A 16630-nucleotide genomic window follows, 5' to 3' on the forward strand; every position below is an offset into this window, starting at 1 on the left:
TAATTCACAAACCCAGCAACAGCAAGCCACACTGGCTAACTCACAAATGCATCAAGGCTAGGGTCTCCTAAGTTGAGCAAGACAGTACCTTTGCCACTAGAACAAGGGGGTGGCTCTGTCCCTCCTGCTTGTTGCCACAATGGTTGGTGTGCTGCGGCCCTCCCAGTGCAGACAATATGGCCTCTGAGGCATACAGCCCCCTCGCAAGCCCAGGCGCTGGTCACAGGAAGAGAGTACTGCACAGCGAAAATACTGACGAAACACTGCGGCGGCAAGACCCTCCTCCTTGCTGGTATGAAGCCCAATGCAGCTTTAAGACCCCCTCGACAAAAATTGGAGACTTAAAGCACAATGCACCCTAGCGAGCCCAAATACAGCGAAGGATTGTAGTAGCAAGCTAGTAATTGGGCTCTTTTGGCTGTTGAGATCTTTCCCGGCCGACGGTTGGAACTGTTGTATCAGCCCACGAAAGAGTGCAACCTTGTGCTAAGAATGCAGCAGTGAATCTTCCACAGAGTCTGCAGGTAGTCGACTGCAAAATTAAGCAAAGTGGCCCCGCCCCTGCTCCTCCTAGTGCTGATGAGTGCAGAAGGGGCACGCCCTAGGCCTGAGATTCACACCAGTTCTGTCCCCATGCTCCCTGCGCCACAGGTATCCACACTGCATTACATAGCGCTAAAGGTGGGAGTCAGGTGTTGGCATTGACACGCCTCCTCCTTGACCCAGTGAGTGTCTGAGACCTGGTCAAAGGTGTCCTGCACCCCAGCACCCACACAGTACTGTATTGCGCTGAAGGCGGGAGTCAGGTGCGGGCACTGACGGGCCTCCTCCTTGGCCTCGTGAATGTCTGGGACTTGTAGTCCCCTGTCATGGGTAAAGTGTCCCGCACTGCAGGTGTCCACACTACTATATAGTGCTGAAGGCGGGAGTCATGTGCTGACATTAAAGGGCCTCCTGTTTGGCCCTATGAGTGTCTGGGACTCGTAGTCCCCTGCTGCGGTCAAAGGTGTCCCACGCCAGAGGTGTCCTCAATGTGTTATATGGCGCTGAATGTGGGAGTTAGGTGTGGGTGTTTACAGGCCTCCTGCTTGGCCATGTGAGTGTCTGGGGCTCGTAGTCCCCTGCTGCGGTTAACGGCAACTCTCACTGCGGGTGTCCACACCGCGCTACATAGTGATGAAGGTGGGAGTCAGGTGCGGGCATTGATGGGCCTCTTGCTTGGCCCCATGAGTGTCTGGGACTTATAGCCCCCTGCTGTGGGTGTCTACACAGTTCTATATAGCACTGAAGGTGGGAGTCAGGTGCAGGCGTTGACAGGCCTCCTCTTTGGCCCCATGAGTGTCTGGGATTCTGCTGCAGTCAAAGGCGTCCCTGTGCCACGGGTGTTCACACTGTGCTATATAGTGCTGAAGGCGGGAGTCAGGTGCGGGCATTGACGGGCCTCCTCCTTGGCCCCATACGTGTCTGGGACTCTTGTCCCCTGCTGCGGTAAAGGCAGGTATATAAAAATACGTATCCTACAGGTCCAAGAACACCAGGGCAGACAGAATCTAGGCCAGCATGAGCTTTTTGGATTTGTTTTTTGGTGGGAAGGCATTCAGAGGACGAAGAACTAAGATGGGTTGAAGGTCCCCATGCCCCCATCCTTCTTTGGAATCAAGAAATAGCTAGAATAGCAACCCTCTCCTATTTCCGAGTCCAAAACACTCTTGAAGACTCCTCTGGAGAGTAAAACGTGCACCTCTTGCTAGAGAATGGACAGGTGTTCCTCTTAGATTCGCTCTCATGTGAGGGGAAGATTCGGCAGAGGAGAAAGAAAGTGCAGGGCATAGCCATGCTTAGCAATTTGTCGGACATATCACCACCCTGAGAGAATATGCAGACTTCTGCCTCCCACAAGGTGGCTGTGCACCACTGATGGCAAACTAAAGTGGCTTGGCAGTTGCCGAAGGGCACGAGGACAGAAAATTCTGGTTCCACTGGTGGCCTGCATGTTGCCTGGGATGATTGCAGCAGAGGCTGGGAAGAATGAGGCTGCATGTGCGCCATCCCCCTAAAATAATCTCTGAATTTTCAAAACTGGTGAAGAAACTGTTTGGCAGGGTCAAAAGACCCAGACTACACGTTGTGGTCCTACTCGTCATGGACCGTTTCAAAGCTAAAATAGCTTTTTCACTGAGCTGATGTACATCATCCAAATGCAAAACCATGAGACGACCTGTACGTCTTTGAAGAATTCTGTGTAGAGCTTTCAAGCATGGCTGCAAAGTACCCTTCTGAGACAATCAGTAGTATCAAGGCCAGCACAAATCACTTATTTGGCCATATTTTGACCATTCTGAATGGTTTTAGCCAGTGATATCCTATGGTCTTCTTGGGCCACTGGCAGGATCTCGCTGACTGTATCCCAAAGAGTGTGCCTGTATCTGCCCAACAGACAAACTGTGCTGACTACTAACCTCAGTGCGAGGCTGGCTGAAGATAACATTCATTTTCCAAATGCCTCAATCCTAGTAGACTCCCTAGCTGTGGCAGTCGTGGGAAATGAGTTAGGATTTATTAGACTGGTTGAAGCCTGAATCAACAGACTTTAAGGAGTAGGTGTTTAGGAAAGAAATGAGGGCTGACAGCCGCTGGATGGGACGGCTGGCCACCTGCCTATTCATTGGTGGGCAACAACAGGGATTTGAGCGACTGTCGTTAAAGTGCCAGTGAGGGCCTCACTGAATAGGAGCAAGAGCTCAGATGTGGCTGGCCCAGGCTATAAGGTTTTCATAAGGTAATTTGTCTTAAACTCAATGGAGGGTAGTTTTGGGTACAAGACCTCAGCTGCATGTCAAATTACTACTGCAAAATGAAGTACTCTCTCCTGTTGGAGATACAAATTGTGAGTTCAATCCTGTATCAGGGGAAATATCAAGCCCACTGGCCTGCTGTACGTCCATGTTAAAATCATCATCATCATAATGATGGGGTAAGTCATTTCCATCTCCACCATCACCATCTCTGGGTGGTGTAAAGCTTTTGTCAGAAACTGAGCTAAAAAGATAATAGAACCCCTGAGGGGTGTGTACGCTCTACTAGAGATATACAACTGGAATCAGGCTATATGGTGACGGGTTGCACCTTTAGTAATTTCCTAGGGGGCCATCCGTCAAGACTGTGCTGAAGCACTTTTGGGGTCAGACATTGGAACCAGCACCAGATCCTCCACTGGTGCTTGCAACCTTGTTACCGAAGTCAATGAGGGAGGGACCAATGTAGGTCATGGAACTGGATTGGAAGGCTGTACTGGAGCAAGTGCAGAGCCCATGATGGGTCCAAGGGGGTCACACAGCACCAAGAACAGATCCACTGGCACTAACCTAATGACCCCTGCATATCCTTAGAGCCCGAAGGCACACCAAAGGAAGCCATAAGAATGCCAAATATTTGAAACACAGCGAACCTTAAAAGCTTTGATCTTTTTCAACTTCAACGATGGCCCAGGAAATTTGGGGGACACTGATACTAACGAATCAGCTCTGCAATTTGAGATCCAGAGGGAGTCTGGCTAACATTGTGACGCCCTTGCACCTTCTCTTTGGCTAGAGAGTGGTAGGATGGGTTCGAGTCCTGCTTCACCTTCCTGCATTTATGTTTGAGAATGATGGACTGCTGGACTTCAGCCATAAAGTTGACCTCTCTTGAGAGCAACCTCAGGAGTTGATCCACGCCCTTGACTTGGAGTGGGAGCTAGAGTTATGTGAGGCTCACAATTTCTTCTTGTGTTTGGCAATGTACAGCTTCGCTTCCCCGGTCCAGGATCACCTTTGTGTGCATGAGGGCACACCTATCACATGACTTAGAGTTGTACCTGTAGCCGAAATACCAGAGACACACCTTGTGTCGGTCTGTGATCGCCATTTGTTTCCATTCTCAGCGCCTTTTGAAACCTGTAGTTTGGAGGTGACATTGTTCCCTAGCACATTGGATTTTTCTATTTTAGCAGTTGCCGGAAGACCGATGAAATTGGGAATGGGGCTGCAGGTCGTCAAAGAAAGGCACAGGAAGAAAGGAACTAACATCAGCGTGCAAAGGAGGCACTTATATTCGGTCTGTTCTGTCATTTCTGGGGTGGTGTGAAACCGTAACTGAGCCACAGGGCACCACATAGTAGTGCACAGGAGCACTGATGAAAAATTTCCAGATCCAGTCTGATGCCTGGGAATATTCTAAAAGTGAGGAATCAGAGGTTAGAAGTGCCCATCAGAATTTATAGTTGCTTACCTTGGAAGAAACAAACCTATAACTAGTGATCAAACATTGCTGATAGCGGTAGGTGGACATCTCATGAGTATCATATGGCAAAAGCAAAGCAACTCCACACTACAATGCAATTAAATAACAATATGGTGCAATGAGAATACCAAACTAAAATATCAGTATACTAACAGCAGTGTATCAAGAGAAAAATGCAAGCTTACCACAATTGAGTTTGTTACTTTTGCTGTAAAAAACAATCCGTGTTAAAAGCAGCAACAAGTTCGATGGGTTTCATTGATCAAATAAGCGTACAATTGAGGAAAGGAGTATCCGAAACACTGTACAATGTTGTACAGACCGTATAAAGAGTGAATCTGGAACATTTGGGATAAACTTCAAAGTTGTTGAAATCCCTCCTTTACTTTCACACACATATTCCAGTAAAACCACGAGGTTTCTGCTGGAAAAAAACGTAGGCGTGCATTACACCAGTTATCTCTCTAAATGGCCTATATCTTTTCCAATTCCCTGGGCAACTCATATGAGGTTTTTGCCGTCGCATCTCCTCTATTTGTCAGTCCCGGTGACCTGTCATTACTGCACTCACGAGCTATGTTTCTGCGGCCACCATTAATGTAATTAAATACAATGGTATTCATTGTATGCTTTAGAGGTCTACTTCGACTTGATAATGGAAAGCAATGTTATTTTAGTGTTTGTGACAGCCAGCCGTTCAGAATGTACCTCTTTTTCCAGCACCCTTTCATTGCAAGACAACTCCCAATTATGTGACAGAAATAGCCCTTATCACTTCTAGAACATATACATAAGGTATATTTTAGGAGTACCACCATGTAGAGTGTCACCCTTTAATAGTAAATTATGTGTCAATTGCCATTAATGTCTCAATTCCCACAAATAACTGGTGTGTTGTTATTATAGTTCAGCAGGCTTAGGATACTGCTCTTTCTGTTAAATCCTCCATCAGTGCACTTTAAGCACACTCTGTTGTAGCTCTGTAGAGCATACCAAATCTGTACGGAGCAGAAGTAATGCGGCGGTGCTAACTGAAATTCCAACTGCACATCTTCATATGATTCAAACACGTTTCCCACGAAGTACCAAGCTGACTAGCTTTGATATGCAAGTAATATCCCATGCTTCAAAAACCTCCATTCAAGTTACTTCCCAAGCCTAGTATCTAACTACATGGGAGTTACCCGAGTTAGTTTCTCCTTCCATCCCATCTTATTCGGAGCTGGGTTTCCTGCCTTAAACTCTATGGAGACGGTTTGTAAGGTTTGTCCAACTTACCCTCGCAAGAGAAATGCACACAGCGTATGCGGAGCTCATGCTTTAGAACGCAGAGCTATCCCTCTGCTTACATAGATCATAAAGGTTCATACTACAGACAGCAGAGGTAAACCTCAAGTTACACAGAGCTCAGAAGTTCCTGCAGGATTAAGCACAAACGTTACGGACAGAATACGAAAAAGAACACAGGTGTGGATACTGAACAGGAAGCAAGGGGTCACGGAGAAAGCAGGATTCAATTTGATAAAATATAAGGTTCTATATGGATGGCACAGGACGCATGACAGATTGCATCAGGCAAGACAATCAGCACAATTCAATGAGGAAGGAGCAGACCTACTTTATAAACTTTGGACATAATGTGAACAAATTCACAGGCTTTGTTTGGGAGTTTACAAACAAATCACTCTTGACAATCAAGAGCTCCAAAATACAGTTTTAATGGGTTTTCCCGTGCTGTAGTTTGTAAATCTAGAAAGCAAAACTGAAGCCAACATGAAGTTCGCGGCGTTTTGACTTACAGTGCAGATTCATCACAGCCGAAAACTACAAAATGTTGCTATAATAAGTGATTATAATTCATAAAAAAGTGGTTGTTAATCCAATTATTGGTGCACTGCAGCAAGAGTCTGAGGGGTATCGTATTGAAAGGTACTTGGTATCAAAATCTCTTAAAAGGTTGAGTGAATAAGGGGTATGATAACCGACCGACAGCAACCGTGTGCACAGGAGCCAAGTGGAAGCAGCGGGAAGCTTTGGACAGAGGCATGGTTAGTGGGAGCAGGTCCAGAGTACACAGTGGGAATGGATCCATTTTAGAACTTCACTACGATGAGTCAATATGCTGCATGGTGGCGGTGGCAGGCCGTGATGGTGAATAAGACAAATAGCATGTTGTTACCCAATCAGGTGTGCACAACCACTGCTGCACGCTGTCTGCATCTGTGATTTGTGACAATCTTGAGAGAAAGGACCAGCATGGAGTGCAACTTGTGCCGGGTTTGTCTTCTCTTTTGTCTTCTCGTTTTGGGCACAAATTAGAGTTTGCACCCAAAGCTGCATTTTGGAGTTTGTACCTACAATGGAGTTAGCCTCTTGATAGTAATCAGGGCCTTAGGTTACTAATAGGAGGACATTTACGCTGTTGACCAAGTGCATGGGCGTTCAGCACTGTTGAAAATACACCAAGATATTACCATTATTCAAATACACTTTAGAGCAAGGGGAAACTCCTGAAAAAAAAAATCAGTTTCAGTTTCAGAGGACACGTTTTCCTATGCATAATGTACTTGAGTCGGGACGCGCATTGGAGGAGCCGGGAGGAGGTGCCTGTCAGCAGGGCAAGGAGCCCTTTAAAACTTTCGTTGCGCTCCCGCCGTCGCGGGACGCGCATTGGAGGAGCCGGGAGGAGGTGCCTGTCAGCAGGGCAAGGAGCCCTTTAAAACTTTCGTTGCGCTCCCGCCGTCGCGGGACGCGCGCGGGCGGCGCCCGGGCAAAGCCCGGGCCAAGGGCGGGCCCATCCTTAGCCCGTCAGAGACCGGAGGAGGCCGGGCTGGGCCCCCTCTCTTTCACCTGCAGTAAGAGACCAGCTTGTTATGTCTGAGTGTATAGACTATAGCATTATTCTACATCTCTTGAATTGAGAAGCCTATTCTTTACTAAGCCCTTCCTCGATTAGTCCCTCCTCCAACTTGTCCCACTGTAACTGTAATTTGGACGCAATTTGGAGGGTTCCACTAATCAAATATATAGAAGCGCGCCATTCGAGGGGAGGAGCAGCCAGGGCAGGAGTCTTTAAATTTTGTTTTCCGCCCGTCCTGAGACCGGAGGCAGGGCCAGTTACTCCAGTGACAGGACACTGAACTCATAAGAAAGGGAGCTGCCTTCCCTCTCTTTTTTTTTTTTTTTCTTTCATTTACCATTGTATTTGTGTATATTTTATCTCACGGGCATCTACCCAATATGGGGAAAAGAAAGGCTATAGACCTACCAGCACAATCCAAGGGTACTAAAATCGCAAAAAAACGCCCAGGTAGACCCCCGAATCTAGGTACACCCAATGGGTCTAACCCACTGGATGAAATAGACCTTCTAGTTAAAGAAGTTGAGTCTATGTTAGGTACACAAACAACTATAGGGGCAAATAACTCCAAGAGAGGCCCCCCTAAGGATAGGAAAATCCCAGAGTTATTTAAAAAGAAGGGGTTAAGGGATTCTATAGATAACATAAAAGGGGTTGATGGAGATGGGGGCCCGCATAACTGTAGGGGCCCCTTCCCAAAACCCACTCATAACATACTGAGTCCTCCGGTATCCCAGTGGGGTCTCCCACATGTACCACATACACCAACTCTCCTACCACTGACTCCGGTGATCAAGGTGGTCCCTAGTTTATTCTGTACAAATCGCTTTGAACCTCTATTAGCAATAGAGGATCCGCCCGTGCCCACGAGTATGTCCAAGTGCAAGCCAGCAGTTGGAACACCCAACCCTAGTGTTTTCTCATCGTTCCCCCAGTTCGAGTCTGAAGGCAAAGAACCAGCAGCTAGTAGAGACAACCTGGCTACAGTCCTTCAGAGAGTCGATGAAGTTAAGGGATTGGTTCTAGTACTAATAGATCTTATGAAGAGCAATCGTGCTTGTGGAGGGATTTGTAAAGTCTGTGGGGAGGCCAGGGGGGAAGAAGCTTTTCCATTGTCTGCCCCAATTAAGGGGACGGAGTTAAGGGACAATTCCTGTCTCCCCATTAGAGGGGGGTCAGTTCTCCAAGAGAGGGAAGATTACCATTGTGATCCTAATATCGACATTACAAGGCCCAGAAGGAGGTCTACAAATGTACCTAGACACAGAGACCATCAAGGTAATTGGTCAAGTAATTTAACTAGTGATAGAGCTAGAGGAAGGACCAGCAGATTCGACCCACCGGAAACTGTCCAAGATTCCAGTTTTACACAAACCCCTAGCAAGTCACACAAGATCCCCTATAATAACATCACTCTCTCTCGCTATAATATCGAGAGTGTAGTTAATAAGGACCAGGACCTGCTTACAAGTCAGGGAACTAATAAAATCTATTTGACCAATGTACCAAAACTACCGCCAGGGTTAGCTGAGAACCAAGCCTCCCTGATCAACAAAGTCATACACTGGATACGCTCCCGACGAAGTTGTCTCTCTGTTATTCGCTCTGACATAATATCGGCCAAGAGATGCAGCATCACAGGGACCAATTTTGACACAATAACTATTTATCTCGAAGACAAGCATATGGTGTCACAACTAATGGACTTTGATTGTCGTACCCACTTGGATAACGCAACAACCAGGGGGGGAATAAGATTCATGTTACATCCACATAATTCTGGACCAGCCATGGGACCGGCAAGTTTCAATGGTTTAATTAATTCCCGTGGAGGTGCTGCACGGAAGGAAGCTAATCCCAGGCCGCTGCCTAACCCTGTATGACTGTCTACTGACCTAGTAACTAATGTGATAGCCCGCCCCAAGGCCCCACATTTGATGGGGGATGATAAAACACCACCATCAAACATTTGTAGTAATGACCCGAGCGCGGTAGAGGCTGGATGCTCAAGCGTGGTGATAAATCAAGACAAATGTACATTAGAACTCATGTCATGGAACATTGCCGGCCTGGCAAAGAAATTAGATGATGATGAATGGGCCTCTTTTATTAAAAAAATAGACATATGTTTGTTTCAGGAAACCTGGGCGGAGGATGCTACTAATATTGATGGATTTCTCTCATTTAGTGCATCTGCTATACCTTCAGAGAAGGGGAGGGGTCGGGCAAAAGGTGGGCTCCTATTACTTGTTAACAAGAACTTGCAGTGCGACCATAAGCTTTTTGAAATTGATTCTGTAGATCTAAAAGCCATGTGTATTAAGTTCAACAGAAGATTATCAATTGTTATTGTTAATGTTTATATACGATCGGTCCCAAATGGCTCCGAGTCCCGTACCCTGGCTATTCTGTCCGAATTTGTAGGAAGCCTCCACCCCTCAACTATCCTAATCATAGCTGGAGATTTTAAATGTACCTTCGAGCCTTCTATTCTCATAAGTGGTCTAACAGAAGAAGAAGATGAGCAGTGGGGGATCCCACAATTATCTATTACCCGGCCTTGTAAAAAATCTCAGGTGGCCATGCAATTAGCCACATTATGTTTAAACCATGGCCTTAGGGCCTGTAATGGTAGAACTCCATCTGATATGAATAGTGCACCTACTTTTAAAAGGGGCATGTCGATAAGCACTATTGATTATTTCCTGGTTGATGTTAGGCTGTGGCCCCATTTGGTAGACATGAAAGTAGAAGTGAGATGTGATAGTGACCATTTCCCCTTGCTCCTTACCCTTTCTGGAGAAATGTTCAGGAGAACACTCAACAACTATGCTACAATAATTCCGCCACCTTGCTGGAACAACAAATTTACCAAGATTACTTGGCCAAAAGTGATGTCCAACCCCCACCACATCAGAGCAATATATCAGATTTTCTTAAATAGTTTGGCTGAGTATGAAGATCAGGCTGTAGGGAATATTCCGATTCTCAAAATACATAACAGCATGACTACCCAGCTACAGGGGTTCTTTTATAAAACAAGGCGGTCTAAGCCACATGAAGGGAAAGGGGCACGCAAGGGATGGTTTGATGAGAGGTGTTCAAAGGACAAGTCCGGGTTAAGAGTAGCAGTAATGTCTGGCTCCCAGGGGGAAATTAAACAAGCCAGGTCTCTATACAAAGTAACCTTGTCTAACGCTAAAAAGCGGTGGGAGGATTCCCTGTGGCAGGAACTATTAGATGCTTCCAGAGAGAAGAATAACAAGCGTTTCTGGGAACTTCTGTCCAAAAGAGAAAATGGAGGTAGGAGCTGTCCCAGCAATCATATTCAACCAGAAAGCTGGGTAGAGCATTTTACTACTCTTTATGCCCTACCAGAAGGCACAATGGACACTAATGTGGTCCACTCTCCAACTAAATTGTTGGAATCAAACTCCAGCATGGCCCTCCAAGTGGTGGCTCAGTGTGTCCCCGAGGGTTGCCTCATCTTTAAAATAGAAGAGACCCTTGAGGCTATAATTAGCCTAAAACCTGGCAAAGCACCTGGACCAGACAAGCTTCCTGGAGATCTTTATAGATCGGAACCATCCATCTGGTCCTGGTATATTAATGCCATCTCAAATAGCATAGCTGCAGGGGGGCAAATTCCAGATACATGGAAGGGGGCAGAGATCATACCCATTTATAAAAAAGGAAATGCTAATCTTCCAGCTAACTACAGGCCAATTAGCCTCATAGACAACGTACAAAAAATATTTGCTAAACAAATTCTGCAGAGGCTAATCAATTGGGTCGAGAAGCACCAAATCCTTTCTCATTTACAGGCAGGGTTTCGTGCAAAAACTAGCACGATAGACCAGGTCTTTCGATTAGCCATATTGCATTGGAAATACGTTCTTGTGGCCAAGCAATGCCTGTATGTGGTATTTATAGACCTGCGATCGGCTTTTTATCTGGTCCCAAGAGCCAAGCTGTGGGAAGTGCTGGGTAGATTGGGAGTCCCAGAGGATCTTTTACTCCTGTTAAAACGACTACATGAGAACACCTATGCCCAAGTGAGGTGGGGTGAACAAGGCGAACTGACAGAGCGGATCCCAATTAGACGAGGAGTTCGCCAAGGTTGTGTGCTAGCCCCCCTACTGTTTACCGTATTTATTAATGAAGTAGTAAAGGCTGTGTCCATAGGCCAGAATGATGCCCCTTCCTTGAATACACAAAAAATTCCCATCTTGTTTTTCGCCGATGACTCACTTCTCATCTCTAAGACACCAATGGGGTTGCAAACCCTTGTTGACCGGTTTAGCCAATTTTGTAGTGATCATGGGTTGGAGGTTAATATTAACAAAACTAAACTGATGGTGTTATCTAAGGGACCTAGGAAAAAATGTTCCATCCATATTGAGGGAGTACCGTTGAAGGAAGTAAGCTCTATAGATTACCTGGGAGTTAGGTTAACTAACAAACTATTATGGGAAGAGCAGATTACAAAAAGTGCAGGGCTCCTACAACACAGAGCCTCATCTATATTGCGTTTCTATCAAAGCACCTCTACAAAAGTAGTTTCCCCAGCAATAAAAATCTATACAGCTAAGGCTCAAAGTGCAGCCCTGTACGGAGCGGAGGTATGGGGTTACGCTAACTGTAACAAGATCAGTGTGGGGGAAAACAATTTTGCAAGGGCCTTAATTGCATGTCCACGTACCACACCCTTGCTCCCATTATTTCTAGATCTGGGGTTAAGCCGAGTAGCAGATCTAGCTACTCTAAGACCTCTCCTTTATTGGATTAGGTTGTGGATAACCCCCGAACTAGATATATACAAGACCGCACTACTCGATCTATTGAAATGCCAAAACGCTAATACTCTTCCCTGGATTCGCCATGTGGCCCATTGGCTCCGGCTATTGGGTCTGGGCGATTACTGGGAAAATCCCCATAAATTAGAGAGACGGCACAAAAACGTTCTAAAGTTAACCTATTGGTCTTATGTTAAGGATAACTACATAACTCACAAATCCCATGGTCGCTTAACTAATTCCTTCATTGATATTAAATGGTCCCCAAAGTTTGAATCCTATTTGGATGTGATACCGGATTCGCAGGGCAAGAGCTTATATGCAAGGTTTCGCTTTGGCTCTTTGCCCTTGTTGTCACTGATTCATAGGTGGGGGCCGACTAATCTTCCCGATATATGCCCTGCCTGTGGCAGTACTTTCGAAACCATTGAGCATTTCATGTTCTTCTGCCCAGCCTATGCGATTCCACGTTTAAAATGGATTCGCAATATTTGCAGGGACATGGGATTCAAGAACTGCTCTTTGGCTCTACGGGTTCTAAAAAGCCATAATTCAACCGATGTAATTCTCTCAGTAAGCAAGTATCTAGCAACAGCTTGGCGCATACGATGCCATCTCCAAAAAGTAATTTAAAGTCCCATCCCTTTATAGATAAGTTTTAGAGCCACATGTGCAATTCAAGTTATTGTCCTAATGTTTTTACACCAAGTTAAAGATGTGTACTTATTTATTCCTTAAGAATTATTTATTATTTTGTTTTATGTGCTTTTATGGTCATGGATCGAACAAAGTTGATGATGATGATGATGATGATGAATTATTGACCATGTGGTTTAGACAGGGCTTTGGAACAGATTTTTCTTAGATAATACGTGGGTAATCATCTTGTGGTTCTGCTACTGTATCACTAGTGTTAGCCGCAAAGAGCTATTTTTATGCACTTGTCTGGCATTAGTGCCATTTTAACATGAATCTGATAACCATTTTAAGTTATTATATAAGCTTTTTATTACATTGTGTTTGTGTTTTTAATGACTTGACAGTGCCTAAATTTGCCTATACGATTGTGCCGGTTGCAGGCGCCCTTACTAAAGTATGCCACCTAAACTACCAAGAAACTGTACTATTATGTAACATCAACTCAGCACTCTAAATCTTAAATCATGGGCCTGATAGCTTGCACTTATCTTGGTGATGGTACCACCTGGGAAACTTGAATCTGAAACCACCTCATATTGTTTTAAGAGCCTTAAATATTTGTATTATTTTTAACACTATGAAGCAGATGTTTAGAAACCTTGGCATCTAAATGTTAAGTTATGTATCGGGAACAATGGTGGACTATAGTAGGCCATGGCCTATAGAAGCTATTTTTATTCTAAACTCTATTTTATGCCAGTGTGAAAGTATAATGAAACAAATGCACCTTCTTTGTATAATTTAATGTGTAACTTTTATGACCCATGGTCGAATAAAGTATATATATATGTACTTGAGTTCATTGGCAGTATTTCTATTTATCCAATAAAACGTATTCAACTCAATTAAATGAAAAAAGTATGCCAGAATGCCGCCCACAGCGAAACTTTGAGATATTTTGCAGCAGTGTACAGGAGGTGGTATGGTAAAACGTTTTACTGCGTGCCACAGGGAGCATGCATACATCCACTAAACTCCAAACCAAAACACATAGGTAAAAGACATTCTCATTTACAACACCAATAGCTCTAATTCTCGCAAATGCGGGACCTATTGCAAATGCTTGTTTGGTCTGTTGAGAAGTTCAAGCACTAAATAAAGGTTTCTTTAAATTCTGTATTTCTCTTGTTACATTGGCGGCACTTCAAAGACAGAGGTCAAATGTCAGGCTGCGTCTTCTGCTGCCTACTTTTTAGGGTTGAGCGCGCAAGCGCTCTGACCTGTTGTAATCTCTCTGTGGGCTTTTAACCACGCCCACTACTGCTATTCATTATTTGTTGCTCTTGTCTTAAATGCTTCATTTTTATTGGTGCAGTTTGTGAAATGTCCCTCCTTTGAATGCTGAGTTCCCTCCCATGCAAGTTCACTAACTGAACAATTTTGTTGGCCATCACACTACGTCATACTTTATCCTGTTGCAGCGCGTGATGGCCCCTCCTCCGGTTTTGGTTTGCCTTTCATCCTAGTCGCGATCCTTTCTAGACATTCATGCAGGGGGCCAATAACTCTGGAGGTCACGCTGATGGCGGCTGTTCGCTTTGAATTGACTTGCTCATGTCAACTGTTTTACATTTCATTTTCAATTTATGTGGCAAGAAAAGTCCATTTAGGAATTTACAACGCTAATAGCTTTAACTCGAGCAAACACAAGACCTATTGCATTGCAATGCTTGTTTAACATGGGACCTGGTGTTTACAAATTCCTCTCGCTTTGGGAGACTGAAGAGACAGATGGCCTGAAGATTTAATTCCATACACGGTCTGGTTATTAGTCGATGCTGAACAAGGAAATGTTAAAGCAAGTATAAGGCTCCTTTGGAAAATGCAAAATGACCAATTAAAATAAAGAAAAAAGAAAGCAAGAGAACAGTTATAAATTAGGTTAAACGGGTGGTTTTGTCAGTCCACAGATAATCAAACTGTTCCACGGGTCTTGCATGATTGGGCTTTACATTGCACACTAGCTCATAGATACCGCCATTTGTGCAAGTTCCAATACATTGTTTAAACAGTAAATATATCATCTAAAGTACAGTGGTATAACGTGGCTCATTGTAAAAGCATCATACTCACGTGTCCACACGTGTAGTGGGGAGCTGGGAAGGCTTTCCGAGGGATTATCCAAAGGCTCAAGCCCGCTCTGAGTCACTGCCTGCAGGGTGTATTTCTCTCCTGGTCGCAAGTTCCTGGAAGAGACAGTTAGAAATTAAAACTATGCACCCGGGTGTTCAGAGGCTCGTGACTTCTATATCCAGTGACGAGTCTTATTTAAACAATTCTGCCTCTTTTTGCCTTTGCTCCCCTCTTTTTTTAGATTAATTCCCGTCTTCTCGCATTTCACTTTTTGAAGTGGCCCTCCCAGCTGTCTTTTGGTGAAAAGAAAGAGACCCATTAATTGTTTACTATCCGGTTATTCTATAAACTCGCAAAGTTAGTGTATTCAAATGTGTCTGACAGGTATAAAGTTAAGGTGTCTGGTAATTGTTCCCTTGGCCGCTTGTGCCATTTCGGCTCCACCAATGGGCTGGTGGAGTAAAAGGCTTTTATTTTATGTATGTATAGCAAATTTGTTGTACTGTGTTGTAATGAGCCAGCTAGCTTTAGCACCTGAAAATGTCCAACTGTCTCTGCGGTGGTAGTTGATTGCAAGAGTGTATATTTCTATGGTAGTTACAACAACGAACGTTTTACTCATGGACCTAATGAAAATAATAACCTGCAAAGTGTACACCCATAAGCCCCCATGGAGGAAGAGCGCTTTGAAGTACCACGAGTAGGCAAAGGAGTAGGTGGCATTCTATGTTCCTGAGATACTGCGGGCAGAAACTGCTTTGGATAAATCATGGAGCTTTTATTCATGTAAGTACGAGGGTGGTAGAAATGACTTGGTCAATAAATCACTGGTAGTCCGATGAGTCTCCAGCAGATAACCTTTTAATATATATCTTTAATATATTTTGTGGAGATGTTTATTCATTCTCTTACACCAATCAGCAGAAGACAGATAAGACATTTAGGGATCGGTACGTTGTTTTCAGGCCCATTAAATCACCTGGTCCATCAGAGAGGGAGGGGAATATGGAAAGGAGGATGACTGGAAATCACGCGTGCATCCATCTAGCCTGCTTTATGGACAAACTATGACATCCGTGGGGTATACATGACTAGCTTCGTGCGACCATGGTTTAACCTCATTTTTATGGATTTTTTTCTTCAGAAAAGTGTCTTCCAGATTCTTAAACAAAATCAAGGACATAGGTCGCCCATATCTGCTCATCACATAATAACTCATGATATATTGATTTCTTGTACGTTGCATGGGCTGGGGGTTTTAGAGGGGTAGGGAATAGAAACACATACAGATATACATTCGATTTGCTTTTTCCTTCAAATTTACTGATGTAGGTTCCCTTTCAGCTTCTCTTTAACAGTCACATACAGGGAGTGCAGAATTATTAGGCAAGTTGTATTTTTGAGGATTAATTTTATTATTGAACAACAACCATGTTCTCAATGAACCCAAAAAACTCATTAATATCAAAGCTGAATATTTTTGGAAGTAGTTTTTAGTTTGTTTTTAGTTTTAGCTATGTTAGGGGGATATCTGTGTGTGCAGGTGACTATTACTGTGCATAATTATTAGGCAACTTAACAAAAAACAAATATATACCCATTTCAATTATTTATTATTACCAGTGAAACCAATATAACATCTCAACATTCACAAATATACATGTCTGACATTCAAAAACAAAACAAAAACAAATCAGTGACCAATATAGCCACCTTTCTTTGCAAGGACACTCAAAAGCCTGCCATCCATGGATTCTGTCAGTGTTTTGATCTGTTCACCATCAACATTGCGTGCAGCAGCAACCACAGCCTCCCAGACACTGTTCAGAGAGGTGTACTGTTTTCCCTCCTTGTAAATCTCACATTTGATGATGGACCACAGGTTCTCAATGGGGTTCAGATCAGGTGAACAAGGAGGCCA

General features: G+C 44.3%; 1 protein-coding gene across 1 annotated transcript in view; it reads right to left on the reverse strand.

The window, feature by feature from the left end:
- Positions 1-16630, reverse strand: part of SNED1 (sushi, nidogen and EGF like domains 1) — a 2603997-nt gene that overhangs the window by 771914 nt on the left and 1815453 nt on the right. Inside the window, exon 22 of the mRNA XM_069213662.1 lies at positions 14710-14822. Within this exon, the coding sequence (XP_069069763.1) occupies positions 14710-14822 (113 nt within the window). The remainder of the gene's footprint in view (positions 1-14709; positions 14823-16630) is intronic.

Source organism: Pleurodeles waltl, chromosome 11 (genome assembly GCF_031143425.1).
Source record: "Pleurodeles waltl isolate 20211129_DDA chromosome 11, aPleWal1.hap1.20221129, whole genome shotgun sequence".
Taxonomy (NCBI): Eukaryota; Metazoa; Chordata; class Amphibia; order Caudata; family Salamandridae; genus Pleurodeles; species Pleurodeles waltl.